Below are 12,477 nucleotides of genomic sequence, written 5' to 3'. Positions count from 1 at the left end.
TATTTCCGATTTTTTTATCAACAAATTAAATTGTCAAACAACGTGAAAGGTCGCGAGCTGGTCCCTCCTCGAAGCTCAGTCCTAATGAATTGGCCTTCAGAAAAAAAAAAACGGTCAAAGATAATTAATTAAGTGCCTGTATCCCGTTGCTAATTTAGAGATGGACCAAGTTAACTCTGCACGTACATTTGGTGACAAAATATGGTACCCTACGATTCAATATTACGACGTTTATTGTGGCCCTTCTACTCTTCGTCACCTCAAACTCCCTTAGACGTTCTCTATTTATTATTAAGTAATTAAGTTTCCTCATAAACGTATAGTAAGTAAACACTAGAATTACAAATAAACACTAAACAATAATCTTCACTCACTCAACAAGGAAGTGCGACTCGAACAAACAACGGTTCGTAAAATACAGTTGCTATGCACCTGTCATAGTCCGTTGACATTAATTAGCTGGTTATGGCGAGTCCGTTACTAGATGCTAGTTAACATACAATACGTACAGGTATTTAAGTCAAGCCTAGGAAGTCCGCTAATGTATTGTATAAGTGTATTGCTTAATAATTAATAAATGAAAAAAGCAATTCAAAAAAACCTGCACAAAGAAAAGTGCGAAAAAATGCTGCAGGTATAGGAAATGAGCCTTCGTCCAGTGAGCACGATATACATATTTTTATTTTTTTACATCAGGATAGTGATCCTGATGTAAAAAAAATAATAATTATGTACCTATGTAGCATGCATTTTGTTAATTTAGCTGATAGTAGTGAATTCTTTAGCGCCTAATGTAATCAATAAAAAACTGGCAAACTAGGAAAAGTGCCATCCTGCGAGACAGGCATAGCCTAGTGCAGGTGTCACGGGCAATTTATATATCTGGCAACAACTTTAGCAGTGTTTAATCATAGAATAAGTTTACGTAAATCTTGTTAATCATAAGTTTCACTGTCTCAATAAACTATTTTGTTTTTTTTTTATTTTGACCTATATCGTGTAACCAAATGAAGGAACAAACGCTGAACGAATTTTACTAGACATTATGTAATAAAAATACGATAAAAACGTGTTTCATTCATAATTTTTTAAATTAAGCCTTATCTAAAAAGAAGGTTCTTTCATAGGGACCATCATTCGACGCGAGAGATATATTGTCGTTTATTTTCGCCTTTCGCCAGTAGAAGGCACATAATTAAGTATTCCCGTTAGTCTTCTTCTTAACGTGGTTGTTGTTTACCTTTTATGTTCCGTCAAGTAAACATATTCGTCATTGTGACTAAGAATATAAACATCCCGTAAAATAACTACGACCTTTCCAGGAAATGGTGATGGGTTTCCTTTCCTGTTGGCAACAGGAAAGGAAATGCGATAAAATTATAAGACATAAGACATTAATTTGAATGAGCAGGTTACATATTATCTATTTCCTGGTTCCTTTACCAGGCAAGACACCTAATCAATCTAACCAAAAAAAAATTCAATCATTCTTAGTGGTGTTCCTCTGTGTATATTGTGTGAATATGTATGTGTGTATAAATCACAGACTTGAAAAGTATTAATTTTGCTTTATTCAATAACCCCTTGAGGCCCCATTGCAGACATTGATTGTGATTTTGTAAAGGTATGTTGCTTAAGGACTTGAATTTGTATCTACGTCTCTACTTGCATGAGTTGCATGAAATCCGAGACAAGAAATATATTTTTTTCGTAAACATTACAATGATTTTAATGGTAGGTAAAATTCTAGGACATACGGGAAAATCTAACATACAATTTGAACTTAATCACCGACATGTATATCACAATATCTCCAATATAACACAATTGGACGATAGCCTACCTAGTAGTCCAGATTGTGACAATCTAGAGTACCTACTCTAGATTAGAACGTTTTGTTGGTGGCTTGAAATAAAACTAGAATAAATAAGTCTAAAAGTCAACATGCTTATAAATTAGTTATCAATCAAGCAAATGGAATTCACAAATATGAACCAAAGCTCAGAGCCCTGTATGATCATCATATCATCATCATCATAAAAGTCAATAGAAAGATTACTTACTTTATGAGTCAGAGCGCGATTTCGCTCAACAGTGTTGTTTTAACCTGAAGCCAAATCCTGTTCTTAATTTAGCGCCGTGTAAGGTGATTGACTTGTTCCGTTTTTGGTAACAAATACTCGTAGGTTCACCGCTAAAATAGTCCGTCGCCTGCGGGCTTTTAGAACTCGATCTTGTGACGAATGTACGCATATGTTTTTAATTTGCTTTCAGTATCAATGCGTGACATGCGTAGTGTGCTAAGCGCCACTTGCCCAGGGTTAACCGGTTAAACCAGGAGTTACCATGGTTGCTAGTAAAATTTGACACTGGGTTAACGGTTTAACCGCATAACCCCGGGTTAGTGGGTTTGGTGCAAGTGTGCTTGTCTTGGATAGCTATTTCGTACAGCTTTTGTATTTCGAAAAATTTAGAAAAAATCCATAGGTAGGTACGAATACTTTATGATATGCATTTATCTGGGAAGTAAATTGTGAAAGTAACTGTATTGTTTTAACAACTCAGTAGGACTAATCATTTCAGTAGTACTAGATTTGTTTACCACAGACTCAGATCAATCTAATTGAAATTTCAAGATGTTAATTAGGTACTGGTAAATTAGCTTAGCTCGTGTTGCCTACTGTTCTCAAGTTTTTGCGTGACTCAAACGACCTCATTGTTCTAAACCCACCTCTCTCATTTCACATAATTATGACTTGCCACTGCTTGCCACCTTAAATTGTTTATTCATAAAACAAACTTGATAAATGAACACCTCTTGCACTTTTGACATGTGAATGTCAAAATATTGTATCGATAGTTCTGATCTTCATCTGAGTCATGGGTGTTTTCTATGTATTTGTATGTTATATATGTATAATCGTTGTCTGAGTACCCGCAACACTAGAGATATAGTTGGTAAACTATACTCATCCTTTTCTTTTGGGTGCTAGTACTAGTGTACGACAAAGATAGCATGATTTTCTCTGTCTATGTTTGAAATGGACAATATCCTTTGACAAACTATATATGTTTAATTTGAAATGTGCTTAATAAATAATCTTCACCAAAAACTGGGTACCAAAGGTGAAAGGTGGGCGTTTTTAGGGTTCCGTAGCCAAATGGCAAACAACGGAACCCTTATAGATTCGTCATGTCTGTCTGTCTGTCTGTCCGTCTGTCCGTCCGTATGTCACAGTGTGGGGTATCTATGGATAGGTCTTCAAAAATGATATTGAGGTTTCTAATATCATTTTTTTCTAAACTGAATAGTTTGCGCGAGAGACACTTCCAAATTGGTAAAATGTGTGTCCCCCCCCCCCCCCCCTGTAACTTCTTAAATAAGAGAATGATAAAACTAAAAAAAATATATGATGTACATTATGCAAACTTCCACCGAAAATTGGTTTGAACAAGATCTAGTAGGTAAGTAGTTTTTTTTAATACGTCATAAATCCCCTAAATACGGAACCCTCCATGGGCAAGTCCGACTCGCACTTGGCCGTTTTTTTTTGTTGTCCCCTACACTTTTTTTTTCAAATTTGGGATTTTTTATGTTATTTCTACTCAGAATCACGAGCTCTTTCTATCCTAATAGGAGAAAAAATGTGTCCCAAAATTTCCATACATTTTTCGATCTTTCCATTCCGCGACCGCCGTACAAAGTCTATGAAAAATGGTGACGTAATGGAAATAAAAACCTTAGGACACTTTTTTTCTTCTATTAGGATAGAAAGAGCTCCTGATTCTGAGTAGAAATAACATAAAAAATCCCAAATTTGAAAAAAAAGTGTAGGGGACAACAAATAAAAAAACGCCCAGGTACATACTTATAACATTAAAAAGGATTTATAATCAAAGAACATGATTAAAAAACCTCCTCCTATGAAGTTATAAAGTCGGTTAAAAGAACAGACATTACCTACGGAACAGACATTACTTACGAAACAGTCTTGACCGTAATTCAACTTCAGTAGTTCTTAAGGAGATTTTTGGCCCAATTTAATAACCTATTGAATTGTCACGGAAAACGAAACGGAAAATTAAACTTAATGTTAATGAATGCCAAAAACATGACTAATTAGTTAATTACAGAGAATTAGTATTTTAAACGAGTCAAGGCGCGTGGTATAGTAGGTAACTCATTATTACTCGCATTAGTTCTTGTTGATGGTTTATTCACGGGTTTCTTACAAAAACATATTCTTAAGTGATAGATTTTCTATAAAATGTGATAATTACGTCTTAAGTGAAGCCTACCAACTAACCTTTAAAAAGATATAAAAAACAATTCGACTGTGACTGTAGATACACTACGTGTGTGTGAGTGTAATGTAACAACCAAAGAATAAAGTAAGTACCTATATGTATCTAACAACACTACGTGACACTGCTGAAAAAACTAAAACACTTAGCTAATAGTAATATGTAATACAAAGAATTAGGTACCTACTAAAAACTTTTGGTACTTGATATTGAACGTTATACCTGTGTATTTACATTATTTGTATAACGTTTGTATGTTAGAGTAGGTAAGGTTGATTTATGTCACTAATAAAGACGAACCCTAGCGACACGACGCAAGACTTGCTAAATAAGTTATGCCGAATCACAGGTAAGCTAAGAAAGAGAAAGAGAGAAAGTCGCGTAAAAATGATAAATGAGATACACTGAAGTTCAGTTAAAGCACATAGTATATCTAAATGACCCTAAACCCTAAAAAGTGTATTAAATCATGAAACATTCGACCAAACCTCCATCGGAATTGGTTAAACAATAACACCGTTCTGACGGCCGTAATGGAAATGGGTCGGCTCCCGGCGGCTCTGGCACGCTACCATTATTGATGGACACAAAAAATGAGCACACTAAATAACATGCCCTAATATTGTCGTACTTGGGCTCCTGGGGAATTGCTGGTAAACAAAAAATATAGGGTAGAGTCCACAAGGCCGATAGAAACGCTAGTAAACGTATATTAAATATTAAATATTAAATAAATATTATTATAGGACATTCTTACACAGATAAATATTCCACAGGTAGATATTCTTACTAAAATAGCGACTAAGTTGCAAATTAATAGAAATAAATTGCAACAATGGTCTGAGACGTTCTTGAATATGTCATTACTGCACATTTACTTGAGTTACGGTGTAAACTATTCATAGCACCCCATCGATATACGTTATCAATATCCGTTTGAAGCTTACTTACATCAGATGGATTTTGTATGGACATAGCGAGCTTGACATCATCAGCAAACATTAATATCATCGAATGTTTTATATATTCTGGAAGGTCGTTTATTGTTATTAAAAATAGTAAAGGTACAAGACTGCTACCTTGACCAATGCCCGAAGTGACGGAGTACGTTTCTGATTTAGCTGTATTGTACATAACATATTGCTCGCGTCCAGATAGATAATTGACAAAGAATGTTAATAATGGCTCAGTAAACCCAGACCTGGCCATTTTCTGCAATAAAACATCACAGTCTATCCTATTAAAGGCCTTTCGGAAGTCTAAATGTATCTTGAAGGCCTCGACGGTTGACTGAACATCAACGACAACTGACTAATAAAGGCCCTAGAAGCTGCCATATCTCTAAAATAATAAATAAATAAATAAATAATAATAAATAAATCGTTTATTTAGATGAACTAAACCCTAACATACATATTTTTTTCTTCTGGCAAACTGCAGGACAGTTTGTTGGCAGAGGGAACTCCCTTAAAACATAGATGGGTAAACTTAGCTAATTGCCTAATTAATTGTTAACAGTACATCTTATTGCTTATGGTGGTAACTTTAATTTAATAGGTATCTAAAAGGGGCTTGTAAACTTAAGAGGAAGGAGAGGTTAATTAGGTATTCAAAGTGAATACACGACGCGACACCCACTAACCTGATACATACCTCGTATCAGTGGGTGTTGAGGTCATTGTTGACCGGACATGATATCGGAATAAGGATGTGATACGACGGGATTTAGTAGAGTGACATCACCTGACTTCCAACCAGGACTAGACACGTGCAATTGCATTACGGCAATTACGCAATTCAATACAATTATTTATTTACTAATCAGGAGATCCATAGGCTTAATTTTATTTTTGTAAAAAATACTTCATATTGATAAAAGTCGATAATCTTCATCAGATTATCGACTCTTACCTTACCTTCAAGATAATTGCAACGACTATTTTACAAAGTAATCAATATCTTCGTTGTCTATAAGACCGACTTCCGACTTGCTTCATCCCATCCCAGTGTCAGTGTCAAATTATACTGGTAACCATGGTAACTCCAGGTTTAACCGGTTAACCCCGGGTTAGTGGAATGGGCCTAAGTGGATTAGCCAAAATAAAACTATTTTTTTAAATATTTACTTAAGTGGTTTGAAGCCTGGACCTCTTTTCGGAATTGGAAATCGCACTCTTTAAGTACCTTAAGACTACTTAATATCATTTTATGAAAATGTCGCATTCTCTGTGCAGACAGCGAGACGGCATTAATGGCATGTTATGGCCGTCTCATGGTATTTCACAACGGCGGTGACATTCGCAAATATCACGACGATTGGGGTTTGGCGTACGACAAGTTATTTAGCAGGACGTCTCTATGTACATATAGCAGTAGCAAGGGACTACCTAATAGATCTACTAGCTCGGGCACTTATTATAAGACAATTGAACACCTTGACTAAGATAAAACTTTTAGTATTTGAATTGGTTCAGGATTGCCTATTATGTATTATTATTCCTCTTTCAGCATTATAAAAACTTCACATAAGTATATATATATCTTCTTTACTTTATAGGCACCGCTCCTTTTTAAGACCCCCTTACTATGAGCCCCTCGAGAAAACCTCGGCAGGGAGCGATGCGGTATGCGGTAGTTATACATAATGTAAAATAACATGATAATTACACACTTATTTACTTTAAAAACCGGCCAAGTGCGAGTCGGACTCGCGCACGGAGGGTTCCGCACTGTCAACAAAAAATAGAGCAAAACAAGCAAAAAAAACAAGCAAAAAAACGGTCACCCATCCAAGTACTGACCCCGCCCGACGTTGCTTAACTTCGGTCAAAAATCACGTTTGTTGTATGGGAGCCCCACTTAAATCTTTATTTTATTCTGTTTTTAGTATTTGTTGTTATAGCGGCAACAAAAATACATCATCTGTGAAAATTTCAACTGTCTAGCTATGACGATTCGTGAGATACAGCCTGGTGACAGACGGACGGACGGACGGACGGACGGACGGACAGCGGAGTCTTAGTAATAGGGTCCCGTTTTTACCCTTTGGGTACGGAACCCTAAAGATGTACCGCCTCTTATAACCTTGTACTTACACACCTGAGGAGTTATTGTTATCCTAAAAAAACGTAAACTCTAAACTTTACCGACACGCAAACGAGGTCTCAATGGCGCCCAAACGCGCTTAAACTTTAGAAAAGGAATATCTTATTCTGTAGCTAAATATTATGCATAAATAACCTCTGACATAACCCAGAGTATATTTTTACATATTGCAGAATTGTTTTCCGGGAGGAATAATGGTTTGTTTTATAGTAGTTTTATCTTATAGTTAGAGCTTAATGAGGTCATAGGGTAAACAACCGTTGACTGCTAATTGTTCTTTTATCGGCTTTTATGGAAGTCGTTCAACAAACTGAGATATGTAAGTAGGTACAATAAATATTATCCGCACTGTTTTAGGAATTTGGTATCTGTGCCACTGGTTATTCTGAATATTTTCCCTGAAACTAATTTTTTCAATGATGCTTTCACTTTTGATATAATTTTCACTTATACCACAGAATAAATAATAGTACTAAGTACAGAAGACTCTCTCTAACAAAACGCGTCTGTTACGATCAGCACAGATATAGCCGCTAGGTGGCGACAGGGCCAGGCGCGGCTTATGGCTTTCCCCAAAATTGGGGCCGAACGGATGTACTTTTAGCTACCTGTAGCAAAGCGACGAAATCGCGGAGTGAGACACGCCTGCTTAATAAACAATTGATTATATAAGTGAAAATTATATATCAAATGCTCAATAGTCTAGAGTGTAGAGTAACATATTGAAATTGAGTATTTAAGTGAAAACTATATCAAAAGTGAAAGAATCAGTGAAAAATGCATTTTAAGTATATATAGCCACATCTTTCACTAGAATGACTAATTATTTAATTATCAGATAAATGACACACTTTGTTTACATGTATTAAGTAAACTAACTCGCTAACACGTTACTAGTAACAATTACAAAATCATTTGTTTATCATTTACTAACATCGTAGATCCACGAAAGTCAGTCATGCAGTTATCGTAGAGTTGTTGTGGATAAACCATGAACACAGTGCAGTGGTGACAGTAGTGACAGTTACGGAATATGGGTTACAAATGTTACAATTCCTACAATGATGTCCATGATGCAAAATTTGGGACGTTGTATAGAATACATACACTGCGGTAAGAGATCTACGCTATCAAATCTTAATTATTATCTATTTACGCGAATTGCAAATACTTAGGGCTGAATATGTTTATTTTTTTGAAGATGTCGTTACTTTATTATATTAAATTAATTCAGCGAATTTTTAATTAAACTAACTAACTAGTGGTCCTGTGAGCTAAAGACCTCGCGAACCCCCATGGCTTCGTAATTTATTTAAATTTCCAAAACTTTATCGATCAAAAAAATCTAGGGTGGGGAGGGGTGGAGGTGGTTATAATGATAAAACAATGCAACCTAATTGTGTTGAAGTTTGTTACAATTATCAAGATGAATATTCGTAACTCGGTAACTGAGACCCGTGGTAAATTGATCGCATGGCTCAAACTACTCTGGGATCCGGGCCCATGGTATTTTACCCGCTTACTACCCTATAGTCACGCTCACGCTCCAGAAGCATTTTTGTACCATGCTGCATACTTAGTTAGTAGTTAGTTTTCCTGTAGGGCTAAGATGGCCGGTTCTTTATCATTTATCACCATGGCTGTCACGTTCTAACAAATATGTAAGTGCGAAAGTGACGCATAGCATGACAGGTGATGAAAATGCGACCATGACAGCTGGTCAGGGCATTTTCCGCAAATCGACAACCACTGTGCCTATTTTGCGTGATACGAGGTAGCCCTACTCTAACCACCCTAGCTCCTCCACGAAGCCTAGCAAGCTCGTCAGGTTGCTGACAAACTCCTTTAGTGTGCACGGATTCCCTAGGTATTTGCTCCTGTATATGCTGCATACTTAATATGTTGCTCGTTCCAGATTGCTGCGGCCGGTATCGGTGGCCGGCACGATGGAGCACGCTCTGCAACATCGCGAGCGCGTCGGCGTGCAGGACTTCGTGCTGCTCGAAGACTATCAGTCTGAGGCCGCCTTTATTGACAATCTGAGGAAGAGGTTCCACGAGAACATTATCTATGTGAGTATTAGGGTCACTTGCACCATCCCACTAACCCGGGGTTAACCGGTTAAAGCGTTAAACCAGTCAGGCGTGGCCCACTCCGCGATTTCGTCGCGTCTGCGACATGCGACAATGTTGGTGTCGCGCGTAGTTGCCGCGCACCGCTAGGTACGGATCGAACGCCTGCTCGCGCTTGCGCTACCTAGCGGTAATACTAATAACTGTCGTAATAGATGCGTTTTGTTAGAGTGAATCTTCTGTACTTACTATTCTGTACTAAGTATTATTTTTCTGTGACCCAGTGTCAAATTGTACTGAAGCACTTCTAATATGTAGTAGATATGTTCGTCGATGACTACCGGTCTTAAACCGCCTATATCAGATAATCTAAAGAAGAGGTTTCCAGCGAACATTATCTATCTAAGTAGGTATCACGTCCACACTGTTAACTGACAATTTGCAAACCTTATTGGAAAGGCATAAGTTCCACCGATTACTGAATATTTATAGAGAAGTGTATGTACCTAAAGAACCATCACAAGATAATAGGCAGTAGGCACAACTACATTTCTACACATATTGACACAATTATTATGCCAAACGGCTAATAAACACATCTTCTCGACGTAGGTCATATTTTCCTATCCCTGGTTATTGATCTTAAGTTAAGATATGTAGATTTAAATCTATTTATTTCGCGAATAGAATGTTTTTTTAAATTTATTGCAAAAACTTAAATATAAATACAAACTAAAAATATAAAAAAAATAGTCGGCTGTCCCTGACGCAAAGGTGCCCATCACGCTCGCTGCGTTGCCGCGTTGTATTGCGATGGACAGCCTACCTTTATTTCGCTAAAAAGTATTAATTTCTTAGTGGCCTCAAAGGCCGTGTTTTATTTAAAGTTTATTTATAGATTGTTTGCATTATTATTTTATAGCTTATTTAATGTTCCATGTTTATTTAATTAAATACACAATTGTGTGTCTTAAATAAATGTTTTTCTTAGACTACTGATGGAAAAATATCATATTTCTATTGTGTGGTTTCGAATGAAATTAAGGGTGTAATCTCGTAAGTGGATTAGCCGAATGGTGCGACCGTCGAAGCCTTTGAACCTCCGCCACATTAGTGAGCTGCTAATATTTGCCCTTTTGTAAAAGGTATAAAGTAATTATGTGTCAGCGATGCACTTAAAACCTTTATAAAATGATGACAGGAAGACATGCTATGCAAAAGGGCGACAACCCAAAAACGTGCAGACTAGGCAGACAGACTAAAGAGTTCAGACGAGACAGACCAAGCAAATGACCTAAAGGTCTGTCTAAAATTCATTGTTCTCTATAAATTTCGTTACTTAAAAACTACTTTCTGAATTAGGGATGTTTTTTGTCAGAACTGCGGGTCAAAATTTTCGTTTTGTCCTCTAGTATGCGTGTGCCAATTCAAATGGCTAAAGTGTACCTACATCGATTTGCGGGTTTTCTTTGCAATTGGGCTCGTACGCCGTCCACTATACGAAAAATTTGTAGCGACACATATTTCCCACAATAACTGAAGAGTCATCATACCTACGAACCCACGGTTCACTTGTCCACAATCTTAAGTAAAATAAACATTAATTTATATCCATTGTCCCACAGACGTACATCGGCAACGTGCTTATCTCCGTGAACCCTTACAAGAACCTGCCCATCTACACCGAAGAAAAGATCCAGCAGTATTATAAGAAAGCCTTTTTTGAGGCTCCTCCACATGTGTAAGTTTTATTATTTACATATTTAGATAGGAACAGTAAATATTTTAATAATGGTTGCTAAAAAAAAATGTGTTGCGCTCTTATTTAGCGCACTTTGCATTTCTTTGGCATATCGTCCAAGCACATCTTTCCTCGTAAAATTTTCAACGAATGGTGAGAAAACGTAAAGGTACGTTACGTCGGTAACATGAGGGCTACAAATCCAGCTTGAATTTAGAAACATTTTGCCGGAAAATGCCTAGAAAAATCTTCTGTTTTATAAAAGCCCAACATCTATTTGTATAAAGTATGCTTACTTAGGTATCTTCTCTACAGCATATGTTACGTATTACTTACCAAGAGGGCTCAAGTGCACATAATTTACTACACTTAAACATGTTGTTTATATGTATCACTCAGCACTTAAAACATGAAATAAGATAGTACTATTTACTATTTAGAATACGGTCTGACAAATGAACTATACATTTTCCACGGCTATTTAGGTATTACCTACATATAAATACGAAACCTTTCCGTTGCCGGACATCAGACCGTCAACGTCCCCTGCAGCACCTCCCGATGATTTTTGTACTTTTCGTTGTGGCTTGTTATATTTATTTGCGATGCGGGGGTGGGAATACTTTCTGTAGTAACTGTAGGCCTGGCACAGGAGGGGCGCGACAATATCTCGCCCACGACATAGACTAACCGCCTTTTTCTAATATAGCTATAGCGTGATCAAATTAAGCTGTCAATTTTAAACCACGATTTGTACTAGACTCTGTAGAGTCTAGATGTGTACATCAATGAATCTACGTAGAACTTAAACCAGCGATTAGAACTTAACTTAATATCTGTCAATCGGCGGTCAGACTTAAACTGGTCTTCCAACGGCAAAATGAATGTCTAAACGTTGAAAATCGCCAACCTTAGAGATTATGCCAATTTCACAGCGAATCTGCTATAGTAATAAGTTATTATTTCAATTGCTTACTCCAGATGAGTCGAACCATTAGATGAACCAATCGTACTCTTAACTAGTTTCTGTCAAGTGAGACTTGAACTCACGGCCTCTGGATCGATGCTCCAGCGCTCTGCCATCTGAGCCACCAAGACCTCATCCATAGCCAGCAAATCTTTCCACCATATGGGTCAAGGGGACCCGAGCGACATCTACCGTAAGAGCGTTAAGTACACTTCTTGAATAGCATAGAACGCAGACGTTTCTGCTTGTTAAAAATTAAAAATTTGTTTCTCTTAATCCCAAAAGCC

At 37.0% G+C, this 12,477-nt stretch overlaps 1 protein-coding gene across 1 annotated transcript in view; it reads left to right on the top strand.

The window, feature by feature from the left end:
- Window positions 1-12,477, top strand: part of LOC134653166 (unconventional myosin IC) — a 54,750-nt gene that overhangs the window by 24,591 nt on the left and 17,682 nt on the right. The window contains exons 2-3 of the mRNA XM_063508515.1: window positions 9,326-9,482; window positions 11,108-11,223. Coding sequence (XP_063364585.1) covers window positions 9,326-9,482; window positions 11,108-11,223 — 273 coding nt within the window. The remainder of the gene's footprint in view (window positions 1-9,325; window positions 9,483-11,107; window positions 11,224-12,477) is intronic.

The sequence above is a fragment of the Cydia amplana genome, chromosome 12 (genome assembly GCF_948474715.1).
Source record: "Cydia amplana chromosome 12, ilCydAmpl1.1, whole genome shotgun sequence".
In the NCBI taxonomy this organism is placed as follows: domain Eukaryota; kingdom Metazoa; phylum Arthropoda; class Insecta; order Lepidoptera; family Tortricidae; genus Cydia; species Cydia amplana.
This window is presented reverse-complemented; position numbering and strand designations above follow the sequence as displayed.